The sequence below is a fragment of the Tympanuchus pallidicinctus genome, unplaced genomic scaffold (assembly GCF_026119805.1).
Source record: "Tympanuchus pallidicinctus isolate F22 unplaced genomic scaffold, pur_lepc_1.0 scaffold2, whole genome shotgun sequence".
Taxonomy (NCBI): Eukaryota; Metazoa; Chordata; class Aves; order Galliformes; family Phasianidae; genus Tympanuchus; species Tympanuchus pallidicinctus.
The window spans coordinates 39,671,403-39,693,387 of NW_026294721.1; the positions used below are offsets into that span (position 1 = coordinate 39,671,403).

At 40.5% G+C, this 21,985-nt stretch overlaps 1 protein-coding gene across 3 annotated transcripts in view; it reads left to right on the forward strand.

Annotated features, from left to right (window-relative positions):
• The window catches only part of ADAMTS3 (ADAM metallopeptidase with thrombospondin type 1 motif 3), a 141,877-nt gene that overhangs the window by 87,616 nt on the left and 32,276 nt on the right, over positions 1-21,985 (forward strand). For all 3 annotated transcript variants that reach the window (XM_052683185.1, XM_052683186.1, XM_052683184.1), the window contains one exon: positions 14,854-15,053. In XM_052683185.1, the coding sequence (XP_052539145.1) occupies positions 14,854-15,053 (200 nt within the window). The remainder of the gene's footprint in view (positions 1-14,853; positions 15,054-21,985) is intronic.

Consider the following 21,985-nt stretch of genomic DNA (forward strand, 5'->3'; position numbering starts at 1 on the left):
CATTAGTCATCAGTCCAGTGGGCAACTTTGCTCTTGGTGTTAGATGAACCAGACAGTGGTCATCTGTTGGATGGGCGATGTGTTGTTACAGCTAAAACCAAGCTAAAAATAAGGTCAGGAGCAGATGAGCCAGGGCAAGGCCAGACAAGTCCTGAGTCCCACATTAAGCTAATGCAGAGCTGTGATCTGGTATTAGTGGTGGTAAAGCAAGGTGCTAATGTATTCCTTAGGCTATGGGATTATACAGAAAGTGGGCTGTGGATTTTTTCTCTGTTACTTCTCTTCTTTGTTACAGTAGTAGATATGGGGAGTGTACTTACTGTGTTTTTAAGCTTCTGATTGCCAAAGTAAACGCCAATATTCCTTGAGCAAAGACTGGTAGCATGTTCAAAATGAGTTCAGTTTGATTCTGGGATTTGTCATCTTTTTGACAGCAATTCATTAAACCTAGGATATCTGAGTAGACTTGTATTTCAAGTCTCATTGCACCTGTGGTGCTTTTTTTCTTTTTCTTTTCTTTTTCTTTTGTTTTCCTCTTTTTTTCTTTTCTTCCAAGTATGAGAATCTGAAAAGTGCCTTGTGTGAATCTTTGTGGTATTTCTTACTGCAGATTCAGTGGTGACAGCTGTTTTTACTTAAAGCTGTAAAACGTATTGAAGGAGTTTCCAGCATGCGTAAATACCAAACCAGTTTATATCATGTCAGGACTATGGAAGGAAGGTCTTTTGAGAAATGATCTCATAGGCATTCTTTGTTGTAGATCTGGCACATGCCGTGGGCTTCATTCTTTTCTAAAAACAACTCCTGTCTTTACAGTTGGCATGCCTCAGATGTATGCCTTTTGCTTGCTTTATGTTAACCAGATTCACTCTTGCTTGGGAATTTAAAGGCAGTAGATTGATGCAGTATCTCTTACATCCAATTATTTACGATAGTGCTGTGCCTGCTAACACCCCTCACCCACATATACTTTGTGGCTGCATTTAATCTTGGTGTGATTGTATGTATTGCAACCTCAGAGTGACATTTTCTTTTCATCACAGCATCACTCATACATATCTTTGAATTTCTAGGACATGGCAAGTTCGCAGGCCAATCTAAAATTACTTTTGTCGAGAATCATTTGCAGTGAGAACTAACTATCCTGTTAGTGTATCAAGTGTAAACTTGTTCTAGGAGGCTTGCATTCTCCACTAGTGAGAGCTCTAGAACTGGATGTTCCCCTTTTGCTTTTGGTATTACCAGTTTCTATTCATTGGATGGAAAAGAAACAGTTTAAAATTGGCCCAAACTCAGACATAGTTAATTATAGTTTCCTTAATTCCTTTTAAATTTAGGCTTTGTTTTGTGTACATTTGCTGTCAGATACAGAAAACCTACATTTCTAGCAAACTCTCATGCCAGGTAGGGAGATGTTGACAAGAGAAGTATGGAATAAAGTTCTAGCAATTTGCATTGGAACAGCTTATCCCAATTTGGCTCTAAACGTATTCAAATATAGAGAGAGTTATGCCTTTGGTGGCTCTACATGACCTTCTAAGTGTGCTGCTGGCATCAATCTGTCATATAAACATTTTTGCTGATGATGCATGGAAGTCAAGAGTTCTTGTTGTGTCAAAGCAGTGCTGACTCTGCAGAGTTAACAATAATATGCTGTAGAAAATCTTCCATCCTTCCCAGAATTCTGTAACTGGATTTACTATGGTACCAGAGAAGCAAATATTTTATTAAGTCAGCCAGCACTTAAAAATCTTTTCTCTAACAATAAAGTAAGATAATGCTTGTATTTGTGGCCCATTGAGTTCATAAATTTAATGAATAATTCTGAAAGTCAGAGATCAAATCCTGCCTTTAATTCACATTTGTTTCTAATTCCCTGAACCACAGTCACTCTAAGGATCCAACTGAAAGTTTATGTATAGAGCTGAGGCTCCAAGCTAAAATTCACTTCTTCATCTAGAGAAGGTGGAAGATAACCAGAGTTAATACGAATTCACAATATTTTTCTCTTCTTTTTTTTTTCTTTTCCCCTCTAATTCCTCAGTGCAATTAATGCACTATGAAAATGAAGTTCTGCATAAATCTACTGGCTGCTCTTCTTATAGTACACATACAGTATAGTTCCTCAGACAAGACACATTACTACCTTGCAGGTGCAAGCAGTTTTCTGCTGCAGGCTAGAAGGTCCTCCTTCCATTTTTGATGGTTTTTCTTTTTCCTAGACTTCCGCCGCACTGACCTCACTGAATTACCAGCACTCTGTCAGTTCAGTCACTCACTAGATGACCATCTTTGGTCACAGTTGCTGCTTCCTCCACAGTCCATCTTTAACACCAGTCAGGCACCTAATAAATAACCAATACCAGCTTGGAAGGAAGCTCACTGACAATTGATGAAGAACAGAAACATTGTGGGGGATATGGGAGGATATTTCTCCAAAAATCCTCATTCTATCCCTGATACTCAAAGTAAAAAAATTCACGCTTTCAGTGAGATACTTGTTCAACAGGACATTTTAACCCTTCCCTGCCCAAATCCTTCTCCTGCACCATACTTAGTGCTCTAAGAGCTCTAGAACTATGTATCACTCCATTTTCCTTAGAAAATGCTTCAGCATCTTTCTCTTTTGCTGATGTCTCCTCTCATCCACAGATGGAAACTCGATTTCCTGCCACATAATCTGATCAGTGTTATTAATCTCAGAGCAGTTGTTTCCAGCAAGTTGTTTCCCTTAAAGATTTCTTATTTCTGCTTCAAAAGGGTAAGGTTGTGTTATTATTTTCCAGTTCCAGCTTGCTTTGTAAGATATAACATCTAGCAACGAATCTTACTTAGCTCATTCTTAGGCTCTCAGAGGTACAGCAGCATTTTGATACGTGTGATATGTAACATTCAGCAGAAAAAATAATTGATGTATGCTATTTTTTCTTATTTTGTTTTCCTATGCCTTCATTTTCTTGATATCTTCTGGTCAACTTATACTGAGTTTTTCTTCTAAATTCTTTAACTCATAAATGTCTTCACTTAATATTTTAAACACTACATTGTTTAGTCTGTAAAAAGTTAGGCTTTTTGTAATTTCAGACTTCTTTCATGTTTGTGTTGTGTGACTAGCTTCTCTTTTTCTACCATCTTTTTCGCTACCCTCAGGTGTAGATCACTTTATGTAAATGTATTTACAATACCCCTCAGCTCAGTGAGTGTTGGCATGCAAATAAGCTCACATTCTTTTTAAGAAAGAAGTATTTTATAAACCTCAGAAGGAAATACGTTCTATATTTAATCTGAAGCCATTTAGAAACTACATTGTATGTTCAAGTGATGCAAGTATTCCCTTCTCTTTGAAGTTAGGTATGTGTATTCGTAATAGTATATAGGTTTGGATAGGGGAGGATTTGACCTATGTCCCCCTTCCTTCAGAAGCAGTCCTAGAAAGAGGAAAAGACCGCAAGGGAAAATAACGCAGCACTGCTTGCTCAAACAGTATGCCTAGTATCATATGCTTCAGCAGGAGCTGCTTGGCCTTCACTGAGTTTTTACTTCACTTTTGAATCTTAGGTAATTTCTGTCAAAAAAAGTAGCCTGGAGAAATTGTGTTTGGAGATCTAGGGCTGTATTTACCACAGAGCTGCATTTACCATAGGGCTGCAGCTCTCACATGAGAGGCATGGCATTTTGGCTGTTTATCTCCACTTGGCTGTGCCAGTGAAAGTAATGGGGAACTACGAATTTAGTGCTCTTTTTATTCTGTTTTGGTGTAAAATCTGCTCATTTTAGAGCCTCACCACCCTGAGTAAAGAATATCTTCCATCAAGCCTAATCACCACTCTGTGGACACTTGCATGTTGAACATTGCAAACCTTTTTTAAAAAGTTTGCGCCTTGGTGGTCCCACAGGAGCTCTGTTTTCTTCAGTATCCTCTGCTGTACATCTCGTTGCCTCTGAGACTTTGCATCTGTCATTCATGCACAAATCAACCTCTCATGAAGAAAAAGCCTAGTGTTTTTCCAAGGCTTTTCAGCACCTCTTCCTTCTCCTACCCACATTTGGTGTGGTGTTGACAGCAGCTCAGTGAATTAGGAAACACTCAAATCTCACCCATGTACCTTCTTAGCCTGAGGAACTGAGGGTGCCTAGCAATTATTAACACTTCATGTTAATTTGAAAGGACTTTTAAAAGAGAGCTGAATACCTAGCTGCCACTGGAAGTCATTTTTGGTACTTTTGAAAATCTGACTAAATTGTATGATTCAGAACTAACTGAATACAATTCCCATTTTCCATTTATTTTGTTTGGTAGTGAATAAAGCAGCATAACTGGGAGTCATACCCAGGTAATTTTCTGATAGCTTGGTTTTCTACTATGCCTTTTTCTGGTCTTTTCTTATGAATTCACATTAGTCTTCGGGAAAGGGGGAAAGACTTGTGGTTTTTCTGTGGATTTTTTGTTGTTGCTCTAGCAATGTTTCTGTCTTTCTTGAAGAGAAGGTACAAGGATTCTCTCTTCTCTATACCTGCGCTATGTTTCTGCAGTATTAGAACTGGCTTTGTTTATATTACGAAAATGTCATCTGTAATACTTACTGTGACATATTCATAGAATCACAGAATGGTTGGAGGGGACCTTACAGCCTGTCTAGCCCCAACTCCCTGCTGGAGTTGCTGGTTGCTACCCACTGGATCAGTCTACCTGTGGCCTCATCCAACCTGGCCTTGAGCATCTCCAGGGATGGGGCATCCACAGTCTCTCTGGGCAGCCTGTGCCAGCGCCTCACCCTCTGAGTGAAGAATTTCTTCCTAAAACCTAACCTAATCTCCACTCTTTTAGTCTAAAGCCATTCCCCTTTGTTCTGTCACTATGAGACCATGTAAAAAGTTGGCCCCCCTTCTGCTTATTGAGCTCCCGACAAGAACTGGAAGGCAGCACTGAGGTTTCCCCGCAGCCTTCTCTTCTCCAAGCTAAACAATCCCAACTCACTCAACCTTTCTTCATAGGAGAGGTGCTCCAGCACTCTGAGCATTTTTGTGGCCCAATTCTGGTCCTGCTCCAGCAGTGCTGTATTCTTGTCATGCAGGGGGTCCCAGACCTGGACACAGTAGTCTAGGTGAGGATTCAGCCTGCTGCCACCCTTCTGTTGATGCAGCCCAGGATACTGTTGGCCTTCTGGGCTGCAAGGACATATTGCTGGCTCATGCTCAGCTTTCTGTCCATCAGGACCCGAAAGTCCTTCTTCATAGGGCTGCTCTCAATGAATTCTTCTCCTGGACTGTGCTCATGCTTGGGATTGCCTTGACCCAAATGCAGCATCCTGTGCTTTGTTCTTTCGTGCCCACTTTTTGAGCATGTCCAGAACTCAATGAATGGTGTCCCTCCCTTCCATTGTATCAGCTGCACCATGCAGCTTGTTGTCATCAGCAAACTTGCTGAGAGTACACTTGATACCATTCTTTACATCACTGATAAAGATGATGAAGAGCCCCAGTCCCATGATGGTCCCCTCAGGGACACCTCTCGTAACTGGCCTCCACTTGGACATTGACCTCAACCCTCTGTCTGCGATCACTCAACCAATTCTTTATGCGCTGAATAGTCCACTCTTTAAGTCCGTATTTCTTCAAACTAGAGATAAGAATGTCAGCAGAGATAAGGATACTGCACAGAGACGCCTTGTAGGGTGTGCTCTGGCTTCTAGAAGCGCATATCAGTAGTGCCCTTAACTTACAGTGAAACATGGGGCGAAAGCATGTATCATTGTAACTTTTTTCATCTGACTTTTTTGGTAAGGCTTGTTTCACATACTAACATGTCCTTTCGCTCAGCCCTCAGAAACAAAGAAGCAGAAACTGGCAACAGTTAAGCAGTGAAGAGTAGCAACAAACTTGCATGCACATTCCATCAAAGACAACAACAATATTAAGGGTTTGGCTCTTAGTCAAGTTTGTAAGTTCCAGTGTACGTGTTTGTGTGGGAGTGGAGGAAATTCAAGGCAGTGATGCTAAGCAAAGAACGGGCTCTTTGCATGTGAAATGTATGGTTGTGATCCTATTAGGAAGTCATTCTGATACTCCTGATATAATAGGCAATTTCATGAAATTGTTGAAGAAAAGGTAACGGAGAATGATTAACATCATGGACTGTTTTGGAAGGGTCTAATAAATTAAAGCACACAACTTTCAGCACATCCTAGAATCTAATGAGAACATCCTGTCGTAATACTTTCCACATGACAGTCTGGGTGGTTTCTATTGCAAGCACTGATCCTTCCTAATTGGGCTGTAGCAGAGCCACAAAAAAATTACATATTTGCAGTTCCTGGGAAAATAATTTGGAGGACATAACTGGTTTCAAAATCTTCATTTGAACAAAATGATGGTTCTTCTCTTCCTTGGATTTTTGAAAGGCACACTCCAAGATAAGCCTTAACAGACAGAAAATTGTGGGCTTTCACAGATATAGTGAAGTGCAGTTACTGACCTTTGTTATAATTACAGAGCCTACTGTACTTCTCATAGTAGTTCTTCAGCAAAAGCTTCAAAGAAGCCAACAAGTGTTCTTGTACTCCTGCTGAAATCTGTGGCAGCTAGCTGCTGAAGAACTTGGCCATCAGCTCCTGATAGCTGTTATATATCTGAAGCACATATCGAGGCCTTAAGTAGTTCTTTCAAAATAGCTGGTAAAGAACAAACCAAGCAGCCAGCAATGTGTGTTACAGAACTGTTAAAAATCCACCATAATACTTGAAACTCTTCCAAAATGGAATGGGTCTTGTGTGCATTTAAATGAGAGCCAAGCTTTATATAAAGCGTGTTGATGAGGACAATTGATGTACATGAAACATCAATAAAATCTGGTTAGAATATCAATCTTTGATTTTAATAGTCTTGAAACTACTGAACAGCTTTTTTGTGCCAACTTTTTAGTATCTTGAGGGCACTTATGTTTGAGTGTTATACAGATCCCATATTTTCAGCTGATTTTTTCAATGAATAATCCCTGTTTTTATCCTTATTGTCTTGGATGTGTTGTTCGGAGATGGTAAAGGCCTACCCTTAGAGCCAACTCTAAGAAGTAAGAACTGTAGGTGACTGACTTCTCTGGAAGCACATCACACCACTGCCTGGTCCTTGACAGCTAGGAATTACAAAGCTTGGCCAGAAGACCTGCTGAACTGAATACCTTCATCAGCCATCCTGACGCAGCGATTACCTCTGTGCAGTTTACTCTAGATGTGGTTTCTGTGCTGGATTCTACATTATGAAGAAAACTTCTCAAAAAGAGAGTACAATTTATTGAGGGTATTTTCACTGTTTCCGTCACAAAGTTGCTTTACTTTTTCAGTCTGGTATCTTGCAAAATGGGCAAGACTGCCTTCAAAGGTTTTAGACGTTATCTTTAGGGTGTAACAAAGCCATTGGTTTCATCAGCTGCATTTCTGAAGCGAGTCATCCTTTTCTCCAGGCCTTTCTTGCATTTGATTGTGAGAACAGCTTTCAGCTCATCTTTCTGTGACTGGGAATTTCTCATATTGTTGTCCTGGATACAAATGCACTGAGGTTCATCAGAGAAAAATAATATAGTTGACTAAGCTCTGTAGCAACCTGGAAGATTTAAACATTAAGACAAGAGGGAAAGGGGCAGAAAAATTCTAACCATGAATGCCTGTCTTCAGCCTGGTAGCACAGGTTTTGAGAGCTGAAGAAAATACAGTTTCAAGGAATGATAACTAGGAGAGAAAGTGGTCATTGTTCCAGTATATAATGGTTATTTAGTGCAACTATAGGAATGACATGTGTTGGCTTGGTTTTCTTTTTTTGAAAATAGCATAATGGAAATTTTTGGTTACTACAGAATAGAGCTGTCCTTGGACTTTTTATGTTACCATTCCTGTTAAGAAGAGATATACACTTATCTCAATTTGTTGCAAACTGATTTCTCAAACTGATTATGAATTTTTAATTCATTTTATTCAATGATTTTATTATTATTTCTCATTCATTATGAATTTCTGGAGCCTCCCAGGCTGTCCTGCCATAGCAGTATTTTCAGGAAGAGGTTAGATTAAACAATCAAATACAATCAAATGATTACTTTTCCTAAGTTTGTCATTTGGTTTTAAAATTTTCCAAAAAGAAATTCAAGCTTATGGCTAACTCTGTGACATCATCCTGCTCCTAGAAAGTCTAAATGTGGGTCTACATAACCTGCTGTGCAGCAGCAGTTTGGGTGCTGGGACACAGTTCTCACAACTGGTGATGAGCTCACGCATCCAGGCTCACAGCTGTACCCATGTGCCCCAACATACACCTGACCTCCTCTGGCATCCACTGCTGGGCCTTCCCAAGCTGAGAACTTCATTTCCATGCCTGCAGGTTTCTGACTTCTCCATTCTAACTTTAACCATTTTTCCTTTCTCTCCTTGGATCCGATCTCTGTTGATTGCTGTTTTCATTTTTAGGATCCTCACTGCAATGCAAGTTTTCTGCTCTATTCATTTATTTTTTTTTCCTTGTAAGAGCACTGCTATTAATATGAGTCACTAAACTATGTGTAAGTGAGGTAGGTCACCTTAAGTCATTACAGTCCTGCACCACTGAATCTGTCCAACTTGAGATGTGAGAGCACCGATGAAGGAAGAAGCTGAGCCAGGCTTCTCTCCAGATAGTGGTCAGTGTTTGGGAGTGGAGCATGAGTCACATCTTACTCTGCCACTGTTATGAGACATTTTCCTTTTTGTGCACAAATGTAGTAGACCGCTTGTCTACTGGCTCAGACGTGTTGAGATGAGAGAAGTGCCTCCAAAGAGACACAGGAAAATGCATAAATCACTGCCCAACAGCACAACAGCAGCTGTTGTATCGATTCAGCAGATTTAGATAAATGTAGAGCTCAGCCCTGAGTCTTGCGTCCCGGAGAGGTGTTTTCAGAGCCAGGTGTGGGTTTCAGTAAATGAGGACCTTGGTGGGCAGGTTCATTAATGTACTTATACTGCATTAATCTCTGCCTTGCACTTGCAGAGGTAATTCTTCAGGACTGCTTATTTTTTACTTGCTGACTTTTCTTTGGCACAAGAGAAACAGTCAGGGACCAAACGAGACTCCAAGTTGTAGCCACCAAATTGTGAAGAAAACTCTGTTAGTACTGCTGAAGAGCTTGTTCCTTGCCTCAACTAGGCAAGCAAGCATTGGGTCTCTAGTACTGGTTCTGAATGAGTACAGTGTTGATGTGTCACACTCGGCTCAATTTTGTCAGGTGAAATGTGTGTGAAGAAAAGGTGCAATACCCAGCAATATGCAGCAATATCTTGTTTTTTCTTAAGCAAGTGGGTATATATGAGGAACAGACAAACATAGGTATATGAAATGAACACTGCTGATTTCAGTGGCATTGCCAGGCAGCGTAAGCATCAGAGGAATCACCCTGTATTTTAATGTATAAAATATAAGAATCTTCCATATGAGAAATACTTAGGGTTTTCTTTAAGTATACAGAGGTTTAACTGATGACACCGTTTACTAAATTAGACTTGGGCAGATCACAGCTTTATTTAACATAATAGGGAATGAGCTTTTCTAGGAAAAGCAGAATAGATACTTCTTGCAACCCAGAAGGACATGTTTTTTAATATAAGAAAGTATTCAGGAGGGATGCAGTTACGCCTCGTTTTTTACTTAGGTGTTTATATTAAATGTTTGGTGTTTCTGAAAAAGGATTTGGAAAAGAGGCAGACCGTACTGGTGTGCAAAGCGGTTATGGCTTTCTGAATACACACATCTGGGTTCACAGGGAGGCCCTGAGATATATGCGTACTTGACAGAAACGTACTGTCTGATTCCAGCAGCATGGTTCCAAGTCTCTAGAGGTGGCACAAGGCAAGGCTAGCAGCCGCGGTTTTTAGCAAAATACGATGACAAAGCATGTGGGGGAGATTTCCTTTTGGTGTGTCTGTTCCATTTCCACTACTTCATTTGCTTCGTGAGCAAAACTCCTCCTGCCTTTCCTTGGCAGAGGAACCCCAGCTGGACTGGAAGAAGGTGTCATTCTTTGTTCTCCTTATTTTTGCTACATGATGCATGAGACAGGCTGTGATGCGTCCTGTGGAAAAAAATAAAATAAGAATACATGTCTGCACATGTGTCTACAATCTCGTATGTTCTGTCCTACTACCCACATGTTTACATAACCACTTCACTTGATGAAAGAGCATGGACTAATTTTTTCCTGATAGGTAAAATCTTCAAGTAAAAGATGCAGATGACTAGTAAAATAAAAAAGGAAGAGGTAACAAACCAGCTAATTCCAGAATGAGATTAGGGAGGATTAGTCTGTCTAGCACAAATCTGCAAACAAACAGGCTAGTTTCCTGTGTGTAGCAAAGAGTTGCCATCCTGCAACAGTTCTGTTTGCTGTGTTAGACAATGCCAATAGGCTTTGCAGATCAGTCTGTAGAGGACATTTGTCTTCAGATCATTAATTTAAATAATTTATTTCACTAAGAGTTCTTGTGATCTCTTTCCACTCACAATAAGTGAGTCCTTCCTCCAACTTCAGGAGTTTTATTAGGAAAGATTGATTTTTGTATTACACAATGACAGCAGCTCCAAAATGCGGGTAAGAGAAGTTGCAAAGGCCATTTATGTGTCTCTCACCTAGCAAATCTACAGAGCTACCTATGTGAAACAGTTCATCTCAATGCCAAAATCACCCCCACGTTTAGATATCTGCAGATTATGTGCTCCCTGCGTTGATGCACAGTAGAGTTACGCCTCCCTCAAGGACCTCAGGTTTTCCAATACCTTGAATCAACATGAAAAGATGATTTTTTTGTATGCTGATTTTCTTCATTGCTCATTACATTCCAGGCTATATTCATACATAAACATGTACATTTCCTAACCATTTGCTAGAGAGCACTAGAGGCTTAGCGGTGCTTTGCATCCTGAGTTACAATAGTGTGTAGTGCTACCATTAAGTATCACACATTTACTAATGTTGCAGATATCTGTCAGTCTCTAAAATTCAGCAGATTCATGCAGGTATATTTGAGGGCAGAATTTGAGCTGAAGAAAACCATTCACGTATCTTTAGGTTTTAGGGAGAGGGAGAGTAGGAAAGAAAAAGATCATTGTGTTTGCTATTTATTGCAGTATAGAGGGGACTTCTGTGAAAGTGTTGCAGAATCACAGTAAGCAATTTTGTTTGTGCTCTAAGAAAGACTTTGTGCAGGAATTATTCAGACTGAACTCTGCCCTTAAGTTACTGGTACCCAGTATTACCTATGGAATGAATTGAATGTGGAATGCTGGTCTCTTTCCTGTCTGTAGCAATCATATTACAGTAAATAGCCTTCTGCTAAGATTTTTCCTTGTGTCCTCTTCCTGCAGTTTCTATAATGACATATCACAATTTTTGCAAGGACTGTGAATGATAGGGGTTGTGGCCTTCTGAGAAATGGAAGCTCTCTGCTGAGAGGAGGCAGAAGATTACTTTCACTGTATCATTACTGTAATAGTTCTGTCATTAGTCTCAGTGGAAGCAATACAGTGCATAGATTGAATGCAAATGACTTGGATAACCTTATTGTTTTCTATAGAGCAGTTTAGATACAAATACCTAATTTGTTTCACTCTGCATCCATATGCCTGGGAGTTTCCAAATTGCATGTTTGTATTTTGTATGCATAATACAGTGCTCTCATCTGAAAAGGGCACATCTGAGGACTCTTTCTGTGCTACTCAGAAGGAATGTCTACTGATCCTTCTTCTGGGAGTAGGTCTCTACTATAGTTTTTTAGAATTAGCCAATATTAATGATAACAAATTGTAGTAAAACATTTCATATTGATGGAAGTATTAGGAACAGGCTTTAATCCCATGGAGAGCTTCACTGACTCTGAAGAGTTCTAAGATTTCCACAAGTGAACTAGCACTTAGCTGAATCGTGGAGAAGAGTGAAGAGATTTAATGACTGGTTTCTGGGAACATAGGCATCTCCTCACTTTGCAGTGCTCTCTCATGTGTCCCATTTGTCCTTGTATTCTAAGTGTTTAGCAATAGATGGAGATTGCAGTGTTTGTAAACACAGAGCTTACTGTGTATGGACTGACTTTGTATATGGTTGTTTGACTCTGAAGTCATTGGAGTGATAAACCATGGAAACTAGACAAACAAGAGAACAGATGAATCTCTCCTGTTACCCTGGATTCCTGGGAGAGAGCATAGCAAATTATGGTGAGTGTTTAGGGAGAAGACTTAGCATAGAATCATAGAATATCCCAAGGTGGAAGGGACTGACAAGGACCATCAAGTCCAACTGCTGGTCCCACGCAGAACCAGTCAAAATCCAAACCATACATCTAAGAGAGTGGTTCAAACACTCCTTGAACTCTGGCAGCTTGGGACAGTGACCAGTGCCCTAGAAAGCCTGTTCCATGCCCACCACCCTCTGGTGAAGAGCCTTTTCCAGTTTTGGTTCCCAGCACAGATGTGGGGAAAAGCAACACAGAGAATGCAGTTGATTAATTACTGACTAATAAGTAGCTCAGATTAGCCTTTAAATTAATACTCGTTTTCCTGTCTTAGCATTTCATAGTTAAGAAATGTTCTTATAGTGGCATCAGAAGCAGTGCACAGAAAGTTAAAAACCAGTTAGCATACCAAAAAAAAAAGGAAGAAGAACTAGAGAGAGTGGATGCTGCTTAATATCCTGAAAAGTGTTGGTACATTTCATAGAATATGCTGCATGACAGGGTGAGTGAAATAGTGTGTGTTTGTTTGTTTGTTTGTTAGCCCAGTTTGGGGAAGAGTTGGGTCTTCCAAAGAAACAAACAAGATGCATTTAAGGAAAACAGGATGCTCAATGCTTGAAAATGTTTCTGATACTTGTTGTGCTGTTTTTTTCCCAAATCTTGTCCAAAAACAAATCTTGTCAGTACATCACTTCCTAGAGTGAGTTTACTTTTTCTTGCTTTGTTGGGATTACACACTTGAAAAAATTCTGTGAGTACATTTATGGAAAATAGTGGCATATTAAGTGCACGTTCTGCTTGCAGAAAGTGGCTACATATTAGAGAAGTGAGAAAAAAGAAGTCCTCTCTGACTCCTCCTGCCTACTCACATGAACACGGTGAAAGAGATTCTCCTCTTATTTGAACCACAAAACCACCCATTTAATAGGGGGAGTGACAGCCAAACCAAAGGTTCTACACAGAACAGATAGTTGGTTCTTTCTGAACCGATGTCAAGCTATTCCATTCATGCCGTGGGTGTAGTGATATGATGACATTGCTGGTATATTTCCATTGGACAGTGTGCTCGGCAGCTTTGCCAGCTGCAGCAATTTTTAGAATTGGAGCTTGTCTATGAATTTCCCACTTGTGTGCTATCACAGGGTTTGCATTCTTGAGAGTGAAAGGACTTGCGGTTGAATTGTAAAGCTGTTTGCAGACCTGGTCTCTCACCCACAGTGACAGGCTAAGCTTCTAAAAACAACTGGGGACAACCTTTCCATTTGATGTGGAGTTTGGGGAGAGTTATTTATGTATTACTGTGAACCACTGTGGTACCAAGGAGGGAGAGGTTTTCCAGTTAATTGAGCTGGTTGTTGAATCTGCTCTGGATGAATTACAGCATGGCTATCCAGTACATTTTGCAAAATTGGCCCTAGTCCTACTGTTTTTCCATGAGCATAGCTTACATCCAATTTACTGTGAGTCTTCACTAAACTATGTGAAGGACAAATGCATTTACTTGCAACCTTGGCTTCTATCACCTCCTATGTAGAGAAATAGGGCTTGAAAGCTGTGCCATCGTTTGAGGAAATGTGCCTTTTTGATACAAGTCTGTATCAGACTTGGACATCAGTGGAGAGCAAGACTGTACTCTTTTCTGACCTTCTGAAGCTGGTTGCTTTTGCTGAGTTCACAGAGCAGGAAGAGCTCTGTGTATTTAAGGACTGTATTGTCTATTTTTCCTGAATGGAAGAGTTAAGGAAATGGGCATGCTCCTGACTCTGTCACAGAGCCAGAGACTTAAGAGCAGTCCTATTCCTAGTGAGGACTGCAGTACTTAGCTGAAGATTTGCAGTGTAAGATGTTCCAAAAAGGCCTGTTCACTGTTGTTTATTGCTTAGAGCCAGTTGATGTGTTGGCTTGGATTTTGGAAGAATTAAATAGCCTACAGCTGTTACTTTTTCCTGTCAAAAATCTATGATAATGTTTTGCTTTACTGTTCTAAGAGGAAGAGATGGTTTTTAAGTCATTTCAGATACGGGCTACTAAATACATCCTCTTGAAAGCCAATTCAAAATAGTTTATTATAACTCTGCCCATTGACCTATGTCCTCATGGGATTCTTCCAGTATTTCGCGATATTCATAGGGTAGGATATTTAAACATCTGTATTTTAAACAGAGAACTCTTAAGAAATGTAAGAGGAATTGCCTAGCTGTTCCAGTGGTTCTGTACAAGGGCACTGAAGCCACAAGTTGAACATTGCACAGCATCCCACAACCCATGTCTGTGGCACTCTGCAACATATGCCTTCTGCTGTAAAAAGAAGGGAGGAAATTCTGGATGAGGAAGAGAAGTATTTGGTCTAACTTGTACTTAAGGATGAATTTTATTTTATAAGAATCACATAGTAAAGTACAGAACCATATGGTGAATTATATTTTTCAGTGGTATCCAATGACTTCCCCCACTCTTATGCCTTTAGAATATCTAAATCTTTTTTCTTCCTAGTTTCTGCTTTATTTTATCCAAAGAAGTGTTGACTATACAGCTGAACATGTTGTGCGGGGGGATGTTTCTGAAGTGGAATTGGAGTAGATGTTTATATCTTACTGTTTCATTGTAGAATCTCTTCTTGGGGGCCTTGGAGACCTGAGTTCCCTGTACAGCAGTGTAGAACAGCAACTGAATGAAACCCTGAGGCGACGCAGGCACGCAGGAGATGACGACTACAACATTGAGGTGCTGCTAGGTGTGGATGACTCTGTCGTCCGGTTCCATGGCAAAGAACATGTTCAAAACTACCTCCTTACCCTCATGAACATAGTGAGTATCTTCCATAGTATTGTGCTGTTTTGCTTTAAAAATGTTAAAGGTTTCTGTAAACTCTTGCAGCAGTACCTAGGAGATCATGATTGATACAAAGATGATAATTTTGTCTGCTTTTCGGTTTGCTTCTTTATTTTCAAGGTGCTCCTTCAACTGATCTTTTTCATAATGGTATTCTAGGGCACATTCTGGGATAATTCCAAGAATTTACTGTCCTTCACCCTCAGTGAAAGTACTATCCTTCATATCTCACAGAGCTGCATAGAATAATTCTATTAGCCCGTGTGTTCATGACTGTTCTTGCATGTGAATGCTCTTGAAATTAAAGACTGCAAGATACTGTGAGACTGGGAAAGCAAAGGCTTTCTCACAGAGCACTGCAGGACGTGAGCTTCCGCCAAGTGTCCTTTGGATGGGTAACATGCTGTGTCAAATTCTCCTTCCTTGATAAAGTGTGATTATACAGAGCTAAAGAGGACAGAATGGAGTTACTAGCAGTCCTGTTGATGCTTTGGACAGATGAGGTTTATTTAAAAACAAAGGAGGGCCATTTTTTCCACAGTCTGCATTGTGAAAATAGAAACGCACCTGTATTCCACAATCTCAAATTCAAAAAACAGAAGAATGCCCAGATAGTTGAAAAATGCCAGTTGTTGTCCCTTATGTTCAGGGATAGAATTGTTATTCCTGACAAATGGCTTTTGGTTGATAGATGCTCTGTGTATTATGTGAGGCCATATGGGCTGAAGTTCCCCATGTTGTTAAGTGCTCTTGGAAGTTATTCATGATAGTGAGTGACCTGGTAGTCTCCTGGCTTCTACAAGCTTAGTTAACTACTGTGATAGTTGTGTTATAAACATAACAGTGGGATCTAGCAAGCAGTGCTGATCACTGCAAGACAGCAGAGTACTGTCATGGGAGTGTCTCTTGTTTTTCTCTCAGTCAGACTCTTTCTCTGCTACTTGGCTAAATAAGAAGGTGTGAATATCCCCTATCACAACACAAGCTACAGATAACAGCAGATAGCATGATGTTTGTTCTGTAAATGAAATTCTATGGGAACAAGCCAAGCAGGTTTGTTAGGAGTGTTTAGCAAATCTGGGAAATTTTATTTCTGTTCCTTTTGCACAAGCAGAGGAAAGTGGGAGAACCGGGGCAGTGACAGCATGTATTTGTGCTCCATTTGTTCAGGAGATGCCTTGGGGACTGGAGCCTTGGTATGCTGTGAGATTGCCTTTTGAAGGGGGGTTTGCTGAGAGAGACTATTAATGCAGGAAGATTATGCAAACTATTTACTTAAAAAAATCTACTACTAGGTCTTTGCATAATACCTAAATAAGAAAAGATTAAGTTAAACTGATAAAATTGGAAAGTATCAGCTTACACAAATAACTAAATATAGTTACAAAACAGAGCAATTGCTTCTGCCAATACTGCCAGTTCAAAAAGTAGCAGTGTAAACTTAAAAAACTGTTTTCCTGTTTGAGATTTTGAAGTTCTTTTACCTTTAACTCTCCTGTTGACTCAAAGTCAACAAAGCTATAGTAAAAGTGTATTTCTCAGAATAGTTGCCATTGGTTTCAAGGGAGTTTTGCCTGAAAGGCCTGGATGAGGACCCCACGGCAGGAGTCTGATTCTACTTTCCATATATAGTGAGAGATTGTAGTTGAAAAACAGTGGGAAGAAGTATGTAAACTTGAAACATTCTTGACAGCTCGTAATGTCTTCTGTTTCTGAGGTTAAAGAGAAAGTATGCAGAATGAAGAAGCACCCTAAATCATAGAATCATAGAATGCTTTGAGTTGGAAGGGACCTTTAAGATCATCTCTTTCCAGCCCTCCTATGGTAGGCAGAGACACTTCCCTCTAGACCACGTTGCTCAAAGCCCCATCCAGCCTAGCCTTGAATGCTTCCAGGGAGGGAACATTCGCAGCCTCACTGGGCAACCTGTTCCAGTGTCTCACCACCCTCACAGTAAAGAATTTCTTCCTAATATCTAGTCTAAATATATACCCTCTTCTAGTTTAAAGCTATTTCCTCTTGTCCTGTTGCTACATGCCCTTATGAAAAGTCCCTGTCCAGCTTTTCTGTAGGTCTTCTTCAGGTACTGGAAGGCCACTATAAGATCTCCTTGGAGCCTTCTCCAGGCAGAAGAGCTCCAGCTCTCTCAGCCTGTCCTCATAGGGGAGATGCTCCAGCTCTCTGATAATCTTCATGGCACTCCTCTGGACCTGCTTCAACAGCTCCATGTCCTTCTTGTGTTGGGGGCCCCTGAACTGAACAGAGTACTCCAGATAGGGTCTCACGAGAGCAAAGTAGAGGGGCAGAATCATCTCCCTCGACCTGCTGGTCACACTTCTCTTGATGCAACCCAGGATACAGTTGGCTTTCTGGGCTGCAGAAAATAAAGACAAGGTGATTGGTGGTAACCAGCATGGCTTAAGCAAATATAAATCATCGAATCATAGAAAATATAAATACCAAATGCTACTTTCAGCTACCTTCTAGCTGTACCTATTCCTTAAGTGATGTGACAATATCTATAGAAACTGCAAAGAAACTGTGAAGAAACAAACTTGTAGAATTCTAGTTGAAGAAGCTAGAGGGTTAGCAATTATTGTGTGTCTAGATATACACAGATGACTCCAAAAGTAATGTCTGTTTATTTCCTTGGAAATTCCAACATATGGATGCAAAGAGTACAGTAATAGTATTTGACAGCACATTCTCGGCTACAAAACACTACTTTTCCACACAGTCACCACCATTGGCTGTGCATTTTTGCCACTGATGAGCAAGAGTCTGCATGAAGCACTCATACAAATCAGAATCAGAGTAGGTGACCCACTGCCACTGTTGCCACTGCTGAAATGCACCGCCCACCATATCACTGTGCTCACATCCATTGTGAGCCATTTTTTCTGCAAGGAGGAATTCAGCGATGCCCCTTTGCTTCATACACACTTCCACGTCAGACACCATTCTGTCAGACTGCCCCTCTGCTGCCATCTGTCCCATTGCAACAAAATGTAATGAAATATTGGCAAGAAGGTTCATCCTCTACTGCCATACCACCAACATCTGCCTATGACATCTTGGGCCGGCATCATTAAATAGGAGGCATTATGATATTACTTTTCTCCCATGCCTTCTCCCTTTGGTTCAAGCTTTGATCCTTGTGACTTATAACATGTCCCGCTCAAAGCACTTCAAGAACTTCCATTTAGTGCAAGCTGTGCAATGATTGCATCACACTGCTACCCAAAGATGGAGAGCTGAGGCTGAAAATGTGACCTTTTGTGTCTCAGACTAAAGGTGAGTTGCAGTGTCTAGATAATGTCTTTTGGGTTCCTTTGTAAGGAACCTTCAGTTACCTAAGTAAACTGTATCTTCATAATGAACTGTGTTTCCAACAATATGTGACCAGATGTACTGCTTAAGGAACAGAGAAGATGTATACATAATGGGAGGGAAGCATAGAGCTAGGATTGGAGTGTACCTGCAGTTATGGTCTCTTTGTTTTAAGATGCCGTTGATCTTTTAGATACTCAGAGCCAGGACCACTAAAAAAAAAATCCTCAGCACCATGCACCTGTCTCAATCTCATCTCAGTTTCCAAAAGCACAAACACTCTGAGCATGTTTGAAGATCCATCTACCTGTTGAGCTTCCAAAATGAGGACCAGCAATCTAAAAATGTAATCTGTAGAATTTGGCCGGAAAAAATCTTGATATGAATTTAAACCAAGTGATATCTTTTCCAGCATCGCTGTGTGTAAAATTGTAACAACTCTGCTATAAATCTAGAATAAGAAACTCCAGACGTAACACACACATTGTAACAGAAAAACAGAATTCAGTCTGCTAAGTTTACAACCTGGAGCATTGTTCAGTCTTGTCGCTTTTCCTACTATTTCTGTAATTGGGAGCTTAATTTTTTTAGTACTATTTAAGTATGCCTGGGGAGTCGCTCTCTAACACTAAGTGAATGGAGCTGTAGAATCTTGGTTTGATGAAAAGGATCTGTTGAGTAACATCTGTGCCTTTGGTTTTGGAGCCCAAAACATTTAATCATAACTTCCTCCATTCCTCTGACATGCAAACAGGAGGCTTTTGACTCTGGTGAGTTAGGAAGCTGAGTGTGAAGATCTTTGAGGAGAAACAAGCCATTGAACCTGGGCTGCTTTGTGGATCAGGGATGAGACAGGAATAAATCAGCAGCAGGACTTCGGTGACTGCGAATGCATGTCTAGTAACTGCGTATCTTTGTTGTTAGTCAAAGTTTCTTTTTTAGACTTGAGGGAATTAGAAAGCACACGAGCAAGTAATTTCTTATTCCTAGATCATCAGCCATTGAGACTGCAGCTGTTGGCAGCCTAATGCACTGCTAACATCAGTGGACACAGTTTGGCCTGGCTGAACTTGACTGATGCAGAAATGAACCTGACTTTTGGGTTCTGATTTAGGTTTAGATCTAGCTGTGCGAAGATTCAAGATCTGAATTTAGCATGTCTCAACTTGAATCTTTCACTCTTCCTAAAAATGGAAGGAGAAAAGCAATTTGTGATGTCCTAGCGTTCCTGGGGATTTTTGCAAGGCTGATGCTAATTTGCTAAGCCTAGCTTGCTTCCCCAAATAAGGAAGTTATGGGCCGTTTTGCCACGTGTAATGCAGTTAACTCCAGGTTAGCTTTGAAATAACTAATATACATAGGCAATTCTATTTCACTCACGTGCAGAAAAGCAGTATAAATCACACTCAACCCTGTGCTACAATTGGTTATCCTGGGCACAGTGCCATGGTGACACAACTGCACAGCTCTCAGTGCCAAAGCTGGCTTGCTGGCTTGCTGAGAGCTAAGGATTGCATGTTCGTGTGATGTCATTGGGAGTTCTGGAGCTAGAGGTTGAGTTTCAGCTAAATAAATGCCTGAAATGTTTCCCCTTATTCAGTATTTACGTGTTCTCTTAGCCTTAGGAACAGGGATGCATCAGAGGTGTATATTAAACAGCTGTTAAGGGGCAGAGCTGGAAATCAGAAGCTCAGATGGGCTCATCTATTCCCAGATAATAAAATTTAGTGTCGTCCCTAGCTGGTAGGTGACAGTATAGCCTTATTTCACAGCAATTACACTGGAGTCACATACAGCTTCTTTCCAGAAGGGCTGATGACTAAAGCAACCCGCTGGGGAGAATGTAATTGCTAGGAGCTGTTTCTGGTAACTCTGTGGCCTGCCTGCTGTTAGTCAGTTTCTGCTGAATTCCTTGAGGTGACACAGTTGACTTTTTCCTGATCTTCCTGTTACCAGAATCACAGAAGGGACCTACCAAGCCCTTCTGTTGCATTAGCACTGCTTCTGATCCCCAGTGGATCAACCCTTGGTCACCCTGCAGAAATATAGTGGGAAACCACATAGAGCAAAGACTGGGAGATGGAAATGGGGTGCTGCAGAACTGAGAAAATCTCAACTTCCCCTTCCTTTCCCGTCTCTCTTCCTCCCTTTTTTCATTCTTCCATCCCAGTCATGCTCCAGAGCCAGACAGTCCTTCAGTAACCAAGTGGGTCCCTCAGGAGCTAGACCCTGTCTTTGTCACATGGCAGTGTGCTACACTGCCACTGAGGTCACTTTTCAGGGAAGAGAAGAATCAGTTTTCGCCATTTGTTTAATGTGATATGGGAATGTGGCACTGACAGTATATTGCAAGCTTCAGATTGCTCTACTTTTGTGTTATGTTGTCTCTCAGAACATGGTTTTCCTCTCCTCCACACTACCTGGGAGAAACATCAAACGATAAAAAGAGTTCTTTAAAGCACTGCATTCAGTTTAGAAGAAGTTTGATTTTCAGCTAACAAAAGAAGAGTGAAACATTCATGATCACTTTCAGCAAGAGGTAACCAATAGACTTTTTAAAGCAATCACTTAAAAAAAAGCTTGATGTTTTCAGCACTATTTCCCTAGATTTGAGATACAGTGTCTCCTGTGTTAGTCATGTGACATTTGTTACTCACTTGGTAGTTACTTAAGATGAAGTTTCCCTGGATTAAAATAACTGAGGTCAGAAAGATAGGCACACAGGATACCAGGTAATACTGGGGGATTCTAAACAAGTTTGGGCTTGTCAGTATTTATGTCTTTCTATTTTTTTCTTCTTGAGAATAAACCAAAATTAGCTAGTAGAGTGGTACTTCTGTGCATCGTTCATTCTCAAATTGCAGACCGAATTCCAGTTCTGGCAATCACTGTCCACTGAGCACAGCAGCTTTGAGGATGTCACCTTTCTAAATAATAATTCTGCATTTTTGTCCATTAATATAGCAGAGAAAAAAATGCCCACGCTTAATTTTATTTCTTGTGCAAAAAACATTTCAAGGAGGTGACTATTGAAGCTGCTTAGCGCTGAAGTTTACAGAAGCTTTATGATTCACCTCGGTAGGAAAAGACAGTGCCAGAAATGTCTACACCTTTATACCTGCAGCTCTTTATCTCCATCAAAACTTAATCTCTCTTAGCTTTTTTTATAACATGGATAGGACCACCATGAATTTTAGTGTCTCTCATTCACTTCAACTAGAAGTGCATAGCAGGGCCTAAACACAATGAGATATCTGACTTTGTCTGTTTCTAACCTGATCACATGCTTGAATGTTACCAACATGGATAAAGGAGAAAAGGTTCATTGAGGCTCATTCTTCTGTGAGCTGTTCCACATGGAAATGAGAGCTAATGCTGGTGTCTGAGTACAGCGTAAATTAGCATGTAATCTGCAGGTGGATCTGCTGGACTTTTCTTGCTAGCAGTATTTCAGAAATGTCATTTACAGATTTTCCCTGAGCAGTAGCTCGTGACTATGCTAAACTGCACAGATCATTGATGTTACTGAATAACGTGAAATAGGAGGTAAGGTAGTTTGGGCAAACATGGAAGCAAGA